The sequence below is a fragment of the Aphelocoma coerulescens genome, chromosome 7 (assembly GCF_041296385.1).
Source record: "Aphelocoma coerulescens isolate FSJ_1873_10779 chromosome 7, UR_Acoe_1.0, whole genome shotgun sequence".
NCBI classification, from domain to species: Eukaryota; Metazoa; Chordata; class Aves; order Passeriformes; family Corvidae; genus Aphelocoma; species Aphelocoma coerulescens.
Window position 1 is genome coordinate 17,750,862 of NC_091021.1, and position 20,787 is coordinate 17,771,648.

Here is a 20,787-nt window from a genome sequence, read left to right on the forward strand (position 1 = left end):
AGGAGAGGACTAAGATTTCCTGTTATGTCTAGTATGTTCAGAGATATGAAAAGTAACAGAAGAGGATTGCTTTCTCCTAAGCAACGTGTTTGTCCCCATCCTAACTGAATCTCATTGCAGTGTATACTGTCAGAAGTTTTGGTAACTAAATCTCACAGAAGACATATCATGGGTTTACAGCAGTCCATGTTTCCGGGGAAGGTGAAGAGAGAAGTTCGTGTCCCAGAAAATGGGCAAGGCTTCTCCAGATGCCAGCTTTGTGCTGCTGAATGGAGAGAGGGAGTCAGGATCTGGACATCCTCTTCCCTCTGGAAGAGCTGGTGCACCACTTTGTGAGGACAGAAAGCCACATTTAAGTCTTTTGGTGTGATAGAACACAGAAATTTCTGACTTACTCTGTATGCAGAGATAAGGCACAGGAGTTACGGAGAGCTGGGTATTTGCAACCCTGGGCAATAGAGTTGTAAGGGAAAAAAAGTCCCTTGCCTGTTTCACCCTGTCTTACAGTGATCCCACATTTTTAATTTCCCTCACAGTTCCACACTGTCCTTACTCATGGAAACATTCTGAGTTACTGTACTCTGAGGTCAATTCAGCTTATATGTTAGTTCCTGAGAGGTGATTCTTGGTGTGTGTCTGTTGTAAGATACATGTGGATTGACTTAAATTAGTGAGGCATAAGAGAAACATAGTTTGTGGCTCAAATGTTCACAAAACTCATTAAGAATTACTATGTTTTGTGTAAAATGTGTTCTTTTTAGGAAAGCTGCATCTTGGGAAACATTTTTTTAGATTATGTCAATTGAAACACTGACTTCACCCACAATTACAGATGCATAGTAAATTGGTGAAAGTAAACAAATAGTGAAAGTAAGAATATCTCTTTTACAGCACATAGTTTGCTCACTGCTTTTTTATAGCATAGACCCCAAATTTTGGGGAAAGTATGCATGAAACAAGCAAACCTGAGATGTTTTTAAAGTGCTGGTAGGTTTAGTTCATTCTCAGCATTACAGTCGTCTGACATGGTTCTAGTGTTTCCCATTCTCCCTGCCTCTTGTTTATGTAGTAAATGGTCAGGGGCAGGAGCTATAGTATATTTTATCTTCATGCTGTTAAGTGCAGTGAAGTTTGTGATTACATATCAATTGTCATTATTGTGGTTATACACACAATGAAGTAGTCAAGTAGTGGTAATCAATTACTAGACGTTGTCAAGAACCATTAATACAGCAAATGGTTGTTTGCTGCTGGTTGATGGAGGCAGCACTCCAAGATGTTATCTTGGACTTTTGATATATGCAGGTACTTACACTACAATTTCCCTGGTATCATACTTAGTTACTATGAGCATCATTTGAGTTTTATAATATTTCTGCTTGGTACTGTTGACCAAGGAACAAGATACATCTGCATTAGAGGGTTGTCTTTTAATGTAGTAATGATAGTTTTACATGTTGGAAAAATTGCTTTCTGTGGTATGGCATTTGCTGTGTTCACACTCCCAGTTTCAACTGTTTCTTGAAACTTTCTGCTGCAGCGTTTTACCAATGAGGATCATTTGGCTGTCCATAAACATAAACATGAGATGACACTGAAATTTGGTCCGGCTCGTAACGATAGTGTCATTGTGGCTGGTAAGTATATACTTCTGTTAAGTTTATTCACTTTTCTGCTGGAATAGGCATATGTTTTATGCATTTTCTGTACGTGATGCACAGATTAAGAGAATGTGATACATTTTCTTCACTATACTTGTCTGCAGTGTGTGCTTAGGCAGTGTTTTCTTACATAATTCATGTCAGAATTTGAAGCCATATTATTCTCCATAAGTTACTTCTATTTGGATCTGATATGTAATCCAAATATTTTTAAATTATCAATACTTAAATAATTGATTAAATTATGTAAGCATTCTCTAAGAACATGCTAATAAAGGCTATGCCTAAGAGGATCTGGAACTAAATTAAGCTGTATTTCTGTTTTAATTATTCATTGATATTACTTGTCTCTTAAATTTTAAAATATGTAGCATCTTTTATGTATCACAGTGATATTAGAAGAATCAATCAGTGATTATTTTTCTGATGGGATAGTAGAAGAAAAATCAAATTTTTTGTTTTCATTTTGGCTTAAATTCAAAATACTTTCTTTCCACCTCTAAATTAATGTTATACCCTTAGTAATTATAACTTTTGTCCAGGATCAGAAGTAATCACCAATGGATGACTGATTGCATTATATATTTGAGAGTTTTTTAATGAAGATGGCATGTGCTAAGTTTCTGTAGTTACAGTCAGTCTGGGTTTTTTTTCAGTGGTGGAGCATCCTAAATGAATTTCATGAAGACTTTCAGACGTTTTCTGATTATTATTTTCCTTGTAAGTGGCTAATTTGTTACAATGAGCAGATAAAAAAAGATTGCTCTTGAACTAGCAGTTACAAATTTTAAAATTCTAAATCTGCTTCTTGTCAATTACACCATAAGAAAAAGGACCTTTCAAATAATCAGGTGTTTAAAAATGAAACCATGACAGTGTCTCTGTGCAGCCACATTCCATTGTAGGAATTGTTGTAAACACCAGGCTACATTACAAAGTTCAGACAATCATACCACTTTACAATATTTTAAATGCAAGTAACTTTGTGGGAAGTCTGGTTGATTTTGACCTGATAATAACAGTGAAATAAGGCAAATTTGTATACTAACAGAAATTTTATATAAAGATGGTTTTGAAACTACTTCATGGAATAGTCACCCAGATGCCAGAAGTCTTATGATTCCAGCTTGATATAGAGGCATCAGAGAAGCCAGTGCAATCTTGTGTACAGAGTCACACTTTACTTGCCTTTGGAAGTTCCATGCACTTGGAAGTAATCACTACTGTTGTCAAATTATGAAAAGACAGAAGCAAACTGGCTTTGAGCTATGCAGTTTTCTCATTTGTTTTTTTAAATAAAAGCCTTTATGTAGTCGTTATCTTTATTTGAAAATAGAGTCTCCTTGCTCATTGAAGTGTTCTGCTGTGCACTGGAGAATAGCTCCCTGTGGTTCACAGACACAGAAGAAATGCTGTGATTCCCTGACAGAGTTGTCAGGGGCTTGGTGTTTGCAGGCTCCGGGTGCTTGTCTCCAGCAGGTGGAGTTTGCCTGCTGGCTGCCTCCCCGCAGGGCAGAACAGAGCCCGAGGGGTCCCCACCACCTCGTCTCTTTCTGTTTGTTTGTGTTTTGAAAAATACTTGCAACAAGCAGGTTCATAAATGGTATTGTAAAAATAAAATTGTGGGGGGTTTATCCACTTCATTTCAGATCAGACACCAACACCAACTCGTTTCTTGAAGAACTGTGAAGAAGTGGGCTTATTCAATGAATTAGCAAGTCCTTTTGAAAATGAGTTTAAAAAGGCTTCTGAAGATGACATTAAGAAAGTATGTTCGAAACTTTTTTTTCCTCAGAGATTTTACCTTTTTAAATCTGAAATTCCATTGAAAAAGCAAACTTTGGATTTATATGTTGCCTTCTAAACTATAGCAATAATCGTGTTAACTGCTTATATGTGTTGTATGTATGATTATTCTTCTGAAGGTTAGTTTACCTGATTCATTTTGCATAGTTAGCATTGACAACGGGACATGTTGTCCTAATCATGTAAGTATCTAGTCCATGTCTGTTGAAGTTAACCACTAGTTTTGATTGAAATTTCATTAGGTCCTGAATAAAGAAAAAAGAAGTCTGAAAAGTAAAGAGTTTTTAGCAGAAAGAAAAACCCATTTGAAAACAATAGTATGTGAACACTGATCCTTTTGATTAGTTTTAAAATACTGATGTTACTCTAAGAATCAATCATCACAATAATGACAATTAAGTACTGACTAAATTTAAAGAAGTGTCAGTAATTTGGTTGATTATATTCACTATGTGTTGAAATCACTTTTGCCTAGAAATTATTGATTACAACATAAAGATCTACTTATTTTTTAAGGTACAGATGGAAATATAAGAAAAACTTGAACTATATCTGTTTAGGAACTTCATGTTTTTGTGAGGAACTTGCCATACATTAAAGTGTTACTCTTGTTATTTATTTCAGTGCTTCCCAGTCATAACTGGTTAAGAACCTAAACATTTAAATACTTCTGCAAATAAAAAATTTTGTTCAATGTCCCCTTTGAATAATTTTGTCTTTAGTTGATTATCCAGGTGACTTCCATAGGTAATGATTAAAAACATGGGTTTATACTCATTTATGTAAGTTTTTCATAATCAGTAGCTTCATTTTCTTTGTTTCAGTAAAGATTTTGAGAGGTACTTGTGAATAGGATGGATTATTACCCATTCCTGACCAAGCCTCACCCTTGCTTTGTAACAACTGTATCATGGATTTATAAGTTTACTTTTTTTAGTTGCTGTATGCTGGCTGTTTTTATAACATGACACATGGGAAAACCAATTTTTCATTTACCAAGACTGTATTTTCTGTATCATTCACCACTGTCTTGGAGAAGGTTGTATGTATTGCAAATTATTTTAAATATTTTGTCTGTTTCTTTAATTGATACTAATTTTCCAAGCTGCCCTCTGTGTTACAAGATAAAACACAGTCCTGCCATATCTCTGTATGATTTATATATGTAAGCAATAATGGCAAAGTGTGGAAAAATATTCCATAATAGCACATTTTAGGGGATTGTAGTTGAGTTTTTTCTGTAATATTTCATAGTTACTTGTGATATGAGAAGAGATTCCACTTCTTACAGTCTTCCCTGTCTATTAGTAATATATTGCACAGGAAAACTAGGAATTTAATTGAAAAAAAAACATTTGGAAAAACTTCTTTGGGGGAAATTTCTTCCAAAAGTATTTGGATAGCAGACTAGACAGGAATATAGGCTTTCAAATCTATGGTATTGTTTTAAGTACTTTTGTAGCTCAATTTCTTTGGGGCGTTTCCGATGTCCTGGTGAATTTTACCTGTGTTGTAGTATAAAATTTGCTTTTTCAATAATTATTAGCTGCAATATGAGCTTGAAATTATTTGTCTCTACTAACTTTCTCAGTTTGAAAATGTAGTTAGGATTTTGTGCTTTGTGGCATGAGATAGAATAATAAACACAAGGATAATACCTTATTTTAGCTGTAATTTTTTAACTGTGGCACACTCCTGCAGCTATAATTTTCTTGTAATTCTTGGAAATGGAAAAGTTTAGGAATGTTTTTAACTCTCAAGAAGAAAATACTTAGTCTGACCTTGGTGTTGAAAGACATTGATAGTACTGAAGATTGGTGTTCATGTAGGTGCTGGTAAAATAGTCTTGACTGGTAACGCATCTGCATCAAGATCTTTCAAACATCAGCACCTGTGTGTCGTAATGGGCTGATATTTCTCTTTAGTTACTTACATTTTCTGGCTCAGTTGAATTTTTTAAACATCGACTAATTTTGTTTTACATTGTTGTTCATAGATGCCTCTAGATCTGTCTCCTCTTGCAACGCCAATTATAAGAAATAAAATTGAAGAACCTTCGGTTGTAGAGACAACTCACCAAGATAGTCCTTTACCTCATCCAGAGTCTACTACCAATGATGAAAAGGTCAGAACCCTTATTTTTCTCTTTTTGGAATTTATTTTTTGACTTTTCTGATGATCAGTAAATTTATTGTATATGGTGATAGTCACACTACTTAGCTGGTTGAAAGGAAAAGAGCTTTCATTTGCCACATTCCAGTGGATATATAGGTTACTTGTTCAGTTCTTCAGTTAGCTTTGTTCACTAGAATTATTTCTTTGCATGCAGTAAAGCCAGAAAGGAAATAAAATTTAAGATTTATGCTATCTTAGAAAAGACTAAAAGGCCTCTTTATTCTTGTTTTTGCATCATCTTTAGCAATGATCACTTCAATATGTGACTTGCAGTGTTTTCATCTTGTGAAGTTCTCTTGAAGTACAGAAAATGAAGCAATATTAGTGAATTAATTATTTCTATTAGTCAGTAAATAAAAACATTAGGAGCAGACCACAATAAAGCATTGAGATTGCTCTGGTCAGTCTTTATGTGCATCTTTAGTGGGCAGTCTCTGTATGAGGGGCTTAGCTGCCTTATTCCCAGAGATCAGCAGGACCTTTTAGGATCACAGGTAATTCAAACTGGAAGGGACTGCAGGATTTCCTGGTCCAGCTTTCTGCTCAAAGCCAGGGTTACTTCTGAGATCACACCAAGTTACTCAGTGCTTTGCACAGTCTGGTCTTGAAACCTCTGTGGGAGAGAGGCTGCTGTAAGAACAACCTTAAGTGTGTGACAGAAGTTGAAGAGAGTTTCAATTCAGATTTGTCTTTACTAAGCTTTTCTGAGTTTCATTAGTTAGCAAGGATGAGTAATCATGGGTAATCAAGGCAATCATGCAGTCTCAAAAATAGTAAAAGTGTTTTAAAGGAATATATGTAAAGACCTGCTTGGATTAAGTGAATCATAGTCCAAATCTTAAGTCGTCTTTATTTCAGAGGTTAGTTTATTTTTTTGCTGCAGGTACTTATTCCAAGTAATCTAATTTTGGCAGAAGATAATATTACTGTCTTCATGCAATAGTGGTTCAGTATCTCATTAGCATCATTACAAGTGAAAATGTATCTCAATTGGCAGTATTTATAAACTTGTATCAGTGATGATGTAATTCCAGTGTGTCACTGTAACGGTGCTGCTGCTCAATGCTGTTCTGATGTGTGATTGTAGAGACAAGCTGAACAAGGCTGAGGGTGCTGCTTGGAGTGTACAGCTGAACATGACCTGCAGAAGCTGAGAAATGTGAGCAGAGTGTTGCTTAGTTAGATTTTTGTATTCTCCTTCTACAGATGTATTGAAGGCGAGAAGGGGTTTTTTTTTTAGGGTATAGCTGTTTTTAAAATATATGTGCCACTGTAACTATTTTGTTGGCTGCATATATTTTAAGTAGCCTTTAGTGATTACACGCTATTAATGTATGTGCAAGGCAGTTCTAATTTTCCTTGTAGTTGTCAAAAGAATTTCTTGGAGACTCTTAAAAAGGTATGCTTAATTCTTTTCCAAGAGTTCCATGAGTTCTATTGGGCTTCAGTAAGAGCTGATACTCTGCTTTGAATAGACCAAGATACCATTGGAAGAAAGTCTTTAAGCCTTAAAATAGTAATAAGAGCTTTCAAACATTGTAGTTGTTTATTAACAGTACTTTAAAAGGGTGACCCTCAACAGAGTTTTAGCAGTTGCTTAGTTGTTGCCAAGTAGCTAATTGCCTAATTTAATTACTTTAAAACCAGGTGTTTTCTTACAGTCATAATCAAATACAGTATTAGTTCTGGCCCTCTATATTTCTGTATAAAGAATTCTGTGTATTTTTGATAGCATTAGAAAGCTATTGCATGAAATTTGCTTTTAGATAGAAAATACTTGTGAATGTGCACATCTGAGAACACTTAAAGTAACTATCCTGTTCTGTAATTTCCAATTCAGTGGGTTTTAGTTTTGAGACTATAGGAGTTGAAGTCCTTTTAGTAAGTCTAGTACCTTTGGGTAGGCTTAAACTTCTGTCCTATAAGGAAAGGTAGGTAAAGGCAAGATCACTTTCACTTAATCTTATGATTGCAAATTCAACTCTATTTTTCTTGTTCTTTAGCAGAATATATTTACAAAGTATTTTATTCCAGACAAAATTTATACTTCGTTAGTGCAATGCATTGGTGACCAATTGGAATCTTCCATCAGACTGGTGGGGCTATGGTTTTGTTTATATATACTCTTTAAATGTCAGTTTCCTTTAAAGCCATACTTCTTAAATCTGCAGCTTATGTTTTTGCCATGTTGTTGCAGTAACAGGCACCTGAATGCATTTTTCAGTGTAGTAAAGAGCAAGTTAGTGTAAAGAGGAAGTTGAAAATACTTTTTCAGCTGTATAAACACACTCAGGAGTAAACATGTTCTTTTTTTAGTGGCTGAAGATAATTTCTGATCTTGTAAACAAAGAATAAGTGCTGTCTTTAATAACACAAACAATTGTATGTGAGGTTTCCATTTTCAGAATTTTAGATTTAGTTCAGAATTTTGTACGTTAATCTTTGACTATTGCTGAAATCTGGTTTCCGTAGAACACCGTCTCTAAAAATTTCAGATTGCCCTTTTCCTAATAGGGGTTCAAGCCGGGAAGAGACCCCGTTTTACAGTCTGTATTTATTAGAACATGCATTAATTAAGCTCCTGCTATGAACAGCAAAGAAGTATTCACAGAATGCCACAACTGACTTGCTCACTTGTACGTAGTTACATGGTTGCAGCAACAGCTGGGAGATAATCCCAGCTGCTCGCTCAGAGGTAGGAGGTGGTACTGACATGCCAGTGACTTCTAGGCAGGGTTCAGACGGTGCTCAGAGGCAGGCTGGTTGGGACTCTGAGCAACCTGATCTAGTGAAAGACGTTAGCAAGGCAGAAGGGGTGGACTGGAATGGTCTCTAAAGGTCCCTTCCAGCTCCAAGCAATCTGTGATTCTGTAAAAATCCTTCCAAGGGTCCATTCTTTATCAAGTGTACATATAATCTTGCAGTTCTTACATATAATCTTTGTTCACATGTAAGAACCATCATGATTTTGAATGTTGCCTGAATTGTGCAGCTTGTTCATGCTAGCATACAGATTCAGCTGGTGTTCTGAATTTTGAATTTGCCACAGTCAAGCAGTTCAGTCTCATTTATGTTTTCCCTGTGACACTTGAATAAGATCTGTAAGCTGTTACACCAAATTCCGTATTTCCAAAGAAATGTTTAATCCTGTCCTGAGAATACACATTGGGCTTTTTTTTTTCTTTCTGTTTCCACAATTCTGTACTGGTTGTCTTCTTTTTACTGAAAGCTCATCTGTAATGCTAAGTGCAGTGTTCAGATATTATACCCCAGATTAATAATAAAACAATTTCACTTTCTTCCACACAGCTCACTGTTATTCTCCAAAAACTCTCATTCACTGTAAATAGTCTTTCAGGTCCCTTGGGAAAAAGCCTGAATGAACTAGTACACCCTGATGACAAATCTAGCCTGTGAGCTTTTGGAGGGAGAAAACTTCTTCATCTAAAGTCTTTTCTTATGTAAAGCCCATAGTTTGCCAGCAAACTTACAGTTCTATTAATTGCTCAGAGGCTCACACACATTTGTGCATTAATATATAAAAAGACAAACAATCTGCTAAGAGAGCTCAGACTTTACTACTTACAGCTTTGTGGATGAATTTTCAAAACTTAAGCTTCATTGAAAGGAAATAATAGTCAGTGCAGCCTGTGTGACACAGGTGTAGAGATGTTATCTTTGAATTACGGTTTACCAGCAGAGCAACTGAAATTTGCTGGTCTTACGAATGTGATTTTGTGTGTCACTGATTGCAGTAGCCATTGTCAAAAGAATAACTTGGAAAAAAGCCTGTCTGAAGGTAAATTTGAAGTCTGACAATATTAAGGGTCTCCTGAGAAGGAAGGCATTGGTTACAGTAAGGCCTTTCTGGGTTTTCAGAAACAGAAAATACAGATAGAGAGTTCAATTGATAATGTACTTTACCTGGTTGCTAAGCTGAGCTATAGTGATTTCTGTCTACTCTTTATTTGCACCTGAGAAAGTTTAATTTCTGTGATCAAATAATTTTTTCTGCATCAGGATATACATATATTTTGCAGAGCTCTGAATATAACACGCAAGTACTTTTATCACTCTAGTTAGAGAGCTACAGATAAAGGCTTAAAATTTTTTGTTGTTGCTGTTGTTTTTACTGAACTATAAACCTCTTGTTTCTCTTGTTTAAATCCAGAACAATGGACTGAAACTGAAATGTACATAAGGACACCATAAAACATTTTCTTTATTCAGTGTGGGTAAACATGATGGTGCTGATAGTACCATGGGTTTCTTAGAAAAAAAAATTAAAATCTGATCAAAACTGAATTAGAAGCAAGAAGAAGTAGTAGTAGCCTTAGCATAAATTGAGCCAGGTTTTTCATAAAACTAAAATCACTGTTGTTGAAATGATTTTATTTTGGTGGTTTAAATGATTCATCCAGAGGGGTTTTTTTGGAATGTTTTTAATTTTATAACTGATTCTGTTTGCATAATGTTACAAAAATTCTGATTTGTTCCATCAAACGGTGTTCATTTAACAGTTGGAATTAGTAGTCTGTAATTGTATTTTGCAAACTGATGAACCTTTATTTTTCCTCAGGAAGTGTCACTGCAGCAGACTGCACAGCCTACATCAACAATAGTTCGTCCAGCATCGCTGCAGGTTCCTAATGTACTGCTTACGAGTTCTGACTCGAGTGTTATTATTCAGCAGGCAATACCATCACCAACTTCTAGTACTGTTATCACCCAAGCTCCATCATCTAACAGACCAATAGTGTAAGTTACATAAGTCTTAGTAAAACGTTTTCTTGGAGAATTTGAAAATCTTGTTTACTTTCAGTTACTGTTTCTGCAGTTAATATATGAATTTGAGATGCTTTGGTGTAATGTGGTGCTTTACTACACATGAAACATTGGACTTTCACTACATGTGAGATATAATGCCATGTTCTCCACATCACTAAGTTCATATTTTTGATCTCCAGATAAATATTACATTACACCTGTAAAGAAACAAACCAATTTAAAATAATGTGTAAACTTGTTCTCTTCTCTGGATAAGTTTTCTTTTATATAGTTCATTCCTTTTTCAGTCCAGTTCCAGGTCCTTTTCCTCTGCTGTTACATCTTCCTAATGGACAAACCATGCCTGTTGCTATTCCTGCATCTATCACAAATTCTAATGTGCATGTCCCTGCTGCAGTTCCAGTAAGTAAGCATGATGCTATATTAATTTGAAAGTGGAGCAGATTTGCATAAGTGCAGCATAGAACTTAGTTTTAAGCACCTTGATAGCTGTTTTGGCTTCAGAGGGTAGTGCTGTCAAATGCTCTCTATTATGATAACATACTCAGGTTTTCTTCATTTTTATACTTTATCTGGTCAGCTTGTTAGACCTGTCACCATGGTGCCTAGTATCCCAGGAATCCCAGGGCCTTCCTCCCCACAGCCAGTGCAGTCTGAGGCTAAATTGGTAAGTGAAAAACTCCATTATTCCTCAAGAAGAATAACTTGAGAAATTAATTAAATTCTATTGCTTTTTAAAACGGCTTTAGTTTTCTTTTGTAAGTCTAAATTCTGCAAGAACAAATTTAATAAAAATAGAAAAATAACAGCTGCATTTATTTTACAGTTCTTTCCGATTCCAGACTATGTTAGTTCTGTTCTTAATGGCCATTTTGACCTTATTTTTAGTCATTATTTTAAATTAATTCGATTTCTAACTAAACTCCTTCTTGCTTCTTGTATCAGAGAATCAGAAATGTTAGCTGGGAGACAGACAAGATTAGTAGCATGTTATCAGTGAACATTTCCTTCAGAGAAGCAGAATGTTTCCTCCCAAAGGAATGATATTTCTTAAAGCGAGGAAAGAAAACTGTGTTTTTTAAAAATGTTTTTAGAATCTCAACTGAATATAGTCCATTTGGCAAGAGTTTTGCAATTAGATGTGTAGATTAGATGATACAATTAACAAATTGTTCTGTGTGGAGGTTGTTTCTGTTGTGTTGGGTGTTTTTTGTGGGGGATGAGGATTATTTGGAAAATGATTAAAACAAGCGAAAAATTGGTTTGGTTTTTGTTTTTGGGGGGCTGTTCTTTTTACTTAATATTAGTGATAATTTATAGTGGTAGTTTGAATTAATCAATTTACTGATAAATTTTATGCAACATTAGGCAGTTGCTTCTCTTTTTTTCTGTCGTCTTTGTTTGTTCCAACTGTTCTAAAGGAATAGAAAATCTATTATTAAACAATAATTAACCCATTTATATATTTACAAGATGCCTCCGTAAACAGTATGTGTGAAATTGTGTTCCTCTTCCTTCAACTCTTACTTTGTGCTAAAAGAGAATCAGGAACACCTAGATAAAATACATTTTTCTGCATTGATACTGATAAGTGCGAGGATGCCCTTAGCATTCTTAGATACCTCATTTCTCTTGATCTAAACCTGTGGGCTTTCTTTCCTTACCTGTTTTCTCAAGCCATAGTATGAAAAACAGTGAGTCTGGTTTTTCTGGAGTAATGGGATTGCAGTAGAATGAGCACACCTAGACCACATTCACCAAATACTGGGACTGCTGTGGAGAGGTGGTTACCAGTGCACTGGCTCTGCCTAATGCTGTCAGCTCTTCCTTCATTGTCCTGCTCTGTTGAATGTGATGACTTTTGAAATAGTATAGAGAAAGACAGAAGGGAAGGAGGTCTGTTTCTGTGCATTCTTGCTCCCCAAGGAATGGGAAAAGGAATCTTTTAATACCTTGGAAAATATTTAAATGTAACCAGCTCTTATGAAATTAGAGTACCTTAAATCCAGGAGAGAAGAATGTAAAAAAATGAAAGCAAGAACTGTTTTCTCAGAAACTGAACATGTTTTTAGAGTCAGGAGACTCACGCTCTGAATTCTGCTTGAAATCCAGGAGGAATTGGCTCCAAATAAATTTTGAGCAAGAAATGAGGTTTTTAAGTGTATTGCTGAGTGATTGGCTCTTGGAATGATTTAAAGGCAGAAGGGAAATACGTGTATGTGGTGAAGACTTTGATCTCACATTGGAAGAAGCAATCACTCAAATGCAAAGGAAAACAAAGATCATTAGACTTAAAATTTAACAGTCTCATTAGCCTTCTCGTTACAAGTTAGCTAATATATGCACTTCAGTGATTGCTTATCTTTTTTTTTAAGTGAGACTGTAAAAAGGGTATTTGCAGTATTTCCTCTTTCCTTGTTACTTAATATGAAGCATGAGCAGAATCCAAGAATATCAGAATTATGTATATTTCTTACGCTCATTTACTTTTATATAGTGCCTATTCACAAAAATAAAAAACTTAATTTCTTATCCCTCTGAAAGTAAAAGCAATTTAATGAGAAGCTTAATGTTTACGTAGAAAAGCCTCCAAGAGTAAGACTAATTCTCTGTGCCACAGGATGCATTGTTGGCAGATATGTGATGGCTTATTAACTGCAAAGTTCCATTTAATTTTTAAAATTTAAATCTTTGTGATACCTTTCTTTTCATGTTTCTCTTAAAAATAATTTTGCTTGCTGCATACTAAATTCTGTGAAGGTCTGCTAACCAGGTTTATTTTTCACTGGTGTTCCTGGTTAAGCCAGCAGAAGACAGTATTTAGTTTTACAGCTTGCTTTTCATTTTATTAATAGTGCACATTTAATGTTGAAATATAAGCTATTACACTGAAATTTAGTAAATGAACAGTGTGTGTTTCATGCACTAATGGTATACTGCAATTTGTGGACTTATTAGTATGGTTAAGTTAGCAGAACCCTGGGAACATGTCCTGTGTCCTTTTGCCTACTATGGCCACATTTCTTCATGTTGGGAGGCAGTTCTGAAGGGCAAAAGAGTCCAGGACATCCTTTAAGAAGTAAGTCTTAAAGGTGCAGGAGCAGGCTGTCCCCATGTGCTGAAAGATGAGCCAGCAGCGAAGACTGGCCTGGCTGAACAGAGAGCCTTGGCTGAAGACAGGAGAAAAAGGAAAGTGTGTGACCTGTGGAAGGAGGGGCAGGCAACTCAGGAGGACTATGTGGATGTTGTGAAGTTATGCAGAGCCAAAGCCCAGCTAAAATTTAATCTGGTTACTGCTGTAAAAGACAACTAAATATATTTCTGCAAGTACATCAGCAACAAAAGGAGGTCCAAGGAGAATCTCCATCCTTTATTGCATATGGGGAGAAGCATAATGACAAAGGATGAGGAAAAGGCAGAAGTACTTGATGCTTTCCTTGCTTCAGTCTTTAATAGTAAGACTAGTTCCTCTATCATTCCTCCCAGCCCATTGAGCTGGAAGACAGGTATGTGGAGGAGAACAAAGCCTCTGTAATCCAGCCTGCTACAGCACTTGAACACAGATGAGATTATGGGGCTGGATGGGATCCCAAGGGTACTGAGGGAGCTGGGGAAGAAGCTCAGCAAAGCGACTTGCAATCATTTACCAGCAGTCCTGGCTAACTGGGGAGGTCCCAGGTGACTGGAGGTTAGTAAATTTGATGCTTATCTTCATGAAGGGCTGGAAGGAGGATCCAGGGAACTGCAGGCCTGTCAGATTGACCTCTGTGCTTAGGAAGGTCATGGAGCAGATGATCTTGATTGTCATAGCACAGACAGAACAACCAGGATCAGATCTAGCCAGCATGGATCTATGATAGGCAGACTGCTTGACTGACTTGCTTGGCTTCTGTGACAAGGTGACCTACTTAGGGATGAAGAAAATGCTGTCAGTGTTGTCTACATGGACTTTACTAAAGCCTTTGACACTGTTTGCCACAGCATTCTCCTGGGGAAACTGCTCGTGGCTTAGACAGATATACTCTGCTGGGTAAAAAAACTGGCTGGATGGCTGAGTCCAAGAAGTGGTGGTGAATGGAGTTAAATGTGGTTGGTGGCCAGTTAAAAGTGGTGTTCCCCAGGGCTCAGTGTTGGGGCTGGTTCTGCTTAGTATGTTTATCAGTGGTCAGGATGAGGGAATGGGGTGCTCCCTCAGTCAGTTTGCAGATGGCAGCAAGCTGGGCAAAAGTGTTGGTCTGCTGGAGGGTAGGAAGGCCCTGCAGAGGGATCTGGACAGGCTGGATCAATGGCCTGAGACCATTTGTACGAGGCCAAGTGCCGGGTCCTGCACTTGGGCCACAACAGCCCTGGGCAGCACCACAGGCTGGGGGCAGGATGGCTGGAAAGTTACTTGTCGGAAAAGGATCTGGGGGTGCTGGTCAGCAGCTGGCTTAACATGAGCCAGCATTGCCCTGGTGGCCAAGAAAGCCAATGGCATCCTGGCTTGTATCAGAATCAGCAGTAGTTTGGCCAGCAGGACCAGAGTAGTGATTCTTCCCCTGTACTCAGCAGTGGTGAGGACACACCTCAAGTCCTGTGTTCAGTTTTGGGTCCCTCACTGCAAGACAGACATTGAGGTGCTGGAGCGTGTCCAGAGAAGGGCAGTGGAGCAGGTGAACAGTCTAGAGAGGAAGTCCTGTGAGGAGTGGCTGAGGGAGCTGGTGCTGTTTAGCCTGGAGAAAAAGAGGCTCAGGGGAGACCTTCTTGCTCTCTACAGCTACCTCAAAGGAGGGTGTGGCCAGGTGGACTCAATCTGTTCTAAGTAACAACTGATAGAATGAGAGAAAACAGCCTCAAGTTGCACCAGGGGATGTTTAGATTGGATATTAGGAAAAATTTCTTCTCGGAAAGGGTTGTCAAGTATTGGAACAGGCTGCCCAGGGAAGTGGTAAAGTCACCATCCCTGGAGGTGTTTAAGCAACATGGAAATGTGATACTTAGGGCCATGGTTTTGTGGTGGACTTGGCAGTTCTGGGTTAATGGTTGGACTCAGTCTTAAAGGTCTTTAACAGCCTAAACAATTTTATGAGCCTATGGAGTCTGTCAGCATAGTATTCTTAGTCTTTTGGACAAAAAGCCAGATGAATGGGTGAAGCTGTGATGTTCCCTTCACAACATTCCCAGGAGTACAGATATTTGGAATTTTTTTGGCTGTTGCTTTGTTTTATTTGTTACTTATTATTTGAGGAAAGTTTTTGTTGTTCTTTGTAGATGGACCTTGCAATCTCTTGGAATTTTTCATATTGCATTATAAAATGTAAGAATAGAATATGTGGCAACTACAAAAAACGTGCTGGAATAGATTCCTAACTAACTTCCCTAACTTCCTTGGGTATTTAAGTGTGGTACTGTATGGGCTGCAGAGTTTGAAAAGTTAACATGGTTTATTTCTATCTCTGAAGGGGTTTATTATATCTGCTCTTGGCTGTTGTTTGAACCTTTCCTGTATTGAAAGACCATACTTGCTATGATGGTATTTTGTACTTTCTACCATCATACCACAATACTGTTTCAAGATATTCTAAGTTGACACAGATCTAATAACTTCTGAGATTGAGTAAAATTCCTGAAGAACTGGTTGCAGTAACTTCAGTGTGAAATAACACCAAGTTGTTGAGTTGTTATCATATCTAGAGCTGTCCTGTGTAGAAGGTACAACTTTTTGTTTGAGGTTAAATACCTGGCACAAACCAAGGCACTTCCTTTTGTGCTTTGTGCCTTTCTTTGCAGAGGCTATTTCTGCATATTTCAAGGAGCTAACACATTTTAGAGTTTTATAGTAAGAAAAAAACTTTGTGCTCTGATTTCATTCCTCATTGCAGTCATTCATTTCACTCTTACTGCTTACAGAAGGCTACTGTTGTGTAGGCATTTTTTTTTTAAGTGAATGTGAGAAGTAATTAGATAAAAGTCAAATTAGAGATTGTAGTGCCATTATTTCCTAATGATCTGAAATTTAATTATTTAAATATCAATTTAGAAAACTTCATTTCTGTTTTTTTATTGGCATGAAAACAATGCATTTTTATTTTGATGCATACCTTTTGTTTCCTAACAAATTGCCAAATTGTACAAAGAAGAAATTTATTTCTTCTTTTTAAGTTCATGAAAGAACTTTAGTAAAACAAATTGATATTTTTGTTTCTAAAATCTAAAACTTAAAACAACTGGCAGGAGACATCTTTGCTAATGGACATAGGATGCCTTCTGATAGCATAGTTAAAATTTTTCTTCAGCTGTCCTTCAAGTCATAACACCCTTTAAGGATAAAGGAACTAAGATACTTGCTGAGAATTTTCTCCTGCTGTGGACAGCTTTTGGAGACTTTTTCCCTTTGTAAAGGGAAATGTATCTCTCCTACAGCATTTGAAAGTATTTTATATTAGTGTGTCCAAGTTTAATGCATAATAATCAAAACTGTGTATTTATTTCTATGTTTGATAAAGTTTTCAGTCTGAAGCATCAAACTCCTTCAGCATGGCACTTTTGATTATTGATGTGAAGAGAGCTACTGAGCTGTCACCTCTAGAACTCTGTTCGGTCTTTGCTGCAATAGTCTTTTCTCTGGTTACTGTTCAAGTTGCCTGACATTAAATGATTTTATGAATTCCACAGAGGAACAGCTGTATGTAGGAACAGGTTCTGTGAGTGGAATAGCAGATAGAAAAATGTATACCAACTGCAAGGACTAATAACTGGGAGGAAAAAATAAGCAAAAAAGGAATACATAAAAGTGATGACAGACAAAAATTTTAAAAGTAGTTGTGCAGTGAGCCAAATCCTTATGATTGGTGCCCTTAGTGCAAGAGGCTCTCGACTGAAACAGTTGACATTAAGTGAAAGAGTGCACTAAGCACAGTCTTAGGGTCTCCTTCACCACAGTAACGTGTACAGTGGTTTATGTGTTTCAGTGCTGTGGAAGAATTGCATGAAATCAGATTGCATTTTAATTTTATTGCCCCAATATTGAATGTATTGTAGTGAACAGAGCTGGTCCATTCACAGCTGTGAAAGGCACTGTAACTGTAGTTTTGAACATTCTTGGATCCTCTTTCTCTACTGCTTGTAGAACTAGAAGTAAAAAATGACTAGATATTTTATTCAGACACAGGCTTGTCTTTTATTGCTATTATTTTGAAAGTATCCTTACATCTTATACCGAGAATGAAATTCAGTAGGAGTGAAAATGAGTTTCAGATTTCTGTGGATCACTTAATATAAATTGTCCATTTTTCTGACATGATTCCACGTTTGTTGACATGCTAAAGAAACTTAACTTTCACATACTTAAGTAAAATCACATGTATGTCAGTTTCGTGGTATTTTAGAGAGGTTAGAAGCAGATGAAATAACTGTCTTTTAAAAAAACCCAAAAGCCTCAAAACCCCAAAAAAACTTCCTTACTAAGATAAGGATACATGATTCTAAATACTGTAGAATTGTTTCTCATCTTCTTATGAGAAGTTCTGTAATTGTATGCTTTCTGTGTATGAAACATGAGCCTTGAGTTGCAGCTGTAAAGCATCCTTTTTGAGTGTGCACCTTGTGGGTGCAAACTTAGTGTTCAGACTCTTCAGCATGGATTGTGGAAGTTTCTGAAGAATTTCAGAACTGCTTTAATACAGAATGTTTCCCTCAGTCTCCTCCTTCCCGTACAAAACTTTCTGTCACAATCTGAGAAATACCTTGCACTCAGTAGGCAACCAGTAGACTTTCAGCAGGAGGTTTCTACTGAGAAGTGACAGAGGGCATCTTGGCAAATGTTCAGAAACCGACATTAACTTGCTGGAGCCTGGCATGGGACCTTGTGTTCAGCAGAATTCTTCTGACCTGTCTCCCTGCATGCCAAGCTAATCAGCAAACACCTAATGAGCCTACTCTAAAAAAACAGACCCTCTCACAACCTACTTCATTTTCATACATTCTCTGGGGGTGGAGAGACAAGACTTCATAAGGACTGATGATGCTGCAAAGACCACAATAATGATAATTAACTTGCTGAATTTAGAAGATTATGCTGTTAATTAGTTGCAAAATAAAGATAAGTAATAGAGGAGCAGATGGTAGGATAACACCCAGGAGAAGGAGGGTTATTACTCTGATGAGCTTTTGTGGCAGATATGAAATATGGATCTGAGTTTTTCACAAATTGTTTCTGGAGTATATTATCTTGTTTCTGTGAGCTCTTGATAGAATGATCTAGTCCTACCAAATTTTGACAGATGTGATGAGGATTTGTTTTCAAGGATATACATGAATGATAAAACCTTGCTAATCAAGATCTTAAAAGCTATTAACCTATCTGAAAATACCAGTTTTAGTTTGCCTATAAGCAAATAATATCAAGCAACCTCTGTTGTCATCAGGTTTCCCAAGATAAAAATGCTTGTATACATTTATTCTAATATATGTTTCTGTATACTTGATTGTTAAAGATGAGATTGTCATTGAATTTGGAGTAACTATCTCCCTACTCACAAGAAGCACAACATGCATATAGTATTTTACTCCAGCATTACCTTTTAAAATATGAAACTTGTTCAACACAGGAGCTGGAAGTCTCCTTGTGAAGATCTGTAAATATTCCTCAGATTTTCACAATATGTCTGCATTTGTGGATAATTTAATCCTAACTACTTTAATTTCAACTTTAAAATTTTGCAATATGAAATGAAATCTAATTATTTTCTATTCCTGTTTTCATAGTACATTACATTTAACAATGTAATTCTCAAAAGGAGTTTGTTTACTTATGAATTTACAGGATATAATGTTTAAATGTTAGCATTACAGTAAGTAGAGTTAAGTCCAACTTGTTTGCACATCCCAGTGCAAACTCATCAATTACCATCATGGGCAAAACAGACTCGTCTTGGGGAAATCAGTTTCTTTTATTACCAGTCGCATCTGAGTGGGATAATACACCCAAAACTTAAAAACACCTTTCCACACTTCCTTCCTGGGCTTAACTCTTCTCTACCTCCTGCCTCTCAGCAGCACAGGAAGAGGGGGAATGGTGGCTGTGGTCCGTTCCTCAGACATCTCTGCCACTCCTTCCCCTGCTGGGGAGGACCCACAGTTACAGAATGGGTCAAGTTGGAAGGGACCACAGTGGTCAGCTGGTCCAACCCCCCTGTTCCAGCAGGGCCGTCCTGGAGCACATGGCATAGGATTGCATCCAGAGAGTTCTTGCCTATCTCCAGAGAGGGAAGCCTGACTCCCTCCCTTGGGCAATCTGTTCCAGTGCTTGGTCACTGCACAGTAAAGACATTCTCCCTCATGTTCAGGTGGAACTTTTGTGCATCAGTTCCTGTCCATTGCCTCTTGTCCTATTGCTTGGTGCCACTGAGCAGAGCCTGGCTCCAGTCTCTTGACTTCAAATACCACCTTCAGATACTCCTAGACACTGCTGAGGTCCCGTCTCAGTCATCTCTTCTCGAGGCTGAACAGACCCAGCTCCCTCAAACTCTCTTTGGAGGTCTGTCCTGGAGCCAGCTGCCATTGGCTCTGTCAGACAAGGAGGGAGCTTCTGGCAGCTGCTCACAGGAGCCACCCCTGCCACCCCACCCCTGTGCAAAACCTTGCCATGCAAACCCAATATACATAATTTTTAGATGGTAACTTTTAAAACTCTCATAGTATGACAACTTGAAATAAAAGAGAGCGTATCCTTTAACTGATTTCTACTGTCACTACTCTCTTGATTAGCACTGATGAAAATTTGTCAAATCCTGCCTAACAGCAAGTTATGATAAAAGAAATACTTGTAAAGTAATTCAAGTCATAAATGAAAATAAATAGTGAAAAATCTTATGTTAATAACATAGGGAAAGGATATTGTCATACTGATGTTAAATACTTGCTACTTTCTTTACAAAATACTTTTTTAAAACTGACTTTAAAACTACTCCCTGGTAGTCCTGGTGGCTGTGTAGGAAGTTTTACAATTTAGAGACCAGGATTAGTTGAAGAGAGAGAGCAATCATGAACTTTTCAGTTGTTGGCAGGTAGATCATAGAGTTTGGTTTTAGTAATTGTAATTAGACAGTTAGAGAACACTTAAGCCTGCTGGAGACAGGGACTGAAATTTTTTTTGTTAGCTTGTTCCTCCAAGGAGGATTAGGAAGGTACAAGTCAATTCTTGAGTTTAATTAAAGTGTTAACTACCTAAGGACTTCCAGAGTGCTGTACATATACTAAAAATTATGGACATATCTTGAAAATTTTTGTTGTCCTGCCCAAATGATTGCAGCTATCCTAAATTTTTTATTGTTAAAGTTGAGCACTGGGGAAACAGATCCGTAAATTTGATTTGTGT

General features: G+C 37.1%; 1 protein-coding gene across 10 annotated transcripts in view; it reads left to right on the forward strand.

The window, feature by feature from the left end:
- ATF2 (activating transcription factor 2) overlaps positions 1-20,787 on the forward strand; it is a 50,489-nt gene that overhangs the window by 10,833 nt on the left and 18,869 nt on the right. For 8 of the 10 annotated variants that reach the window (XM_069020604.1, XM_069020609.1, XM_069020603.1 and 5 more), the window contains 6 exons: positions 1,541-1,637; positions 3,311-3,429; positions 5,464-5,592; positions 10,222-10,400; positions 10,718-10,832; positions 11,011-11,097. In XM_069020604.1, the coding sequence (XP_068876705.1) occupies positions 1,541-1,637; positions 3,311-3,429; positions 5,464-5,592; positions 10,222-10,400; positions 10,718-10,832; positions 11,011-11,097 (726 nt within the window). Of the gene's footprint in view, positions 1-1,540; positions 1,638-3,310; positions 3,430-5,463; positions 5,593-10,221; positions 10,401-10,717; positions 10,833-11,010; positions 11,098-20,787 lie in introns of those variants that run through there. The other 2 variants (XM_069020610.1, XM_069020611.1) reach the window with 2 other exon arrangements.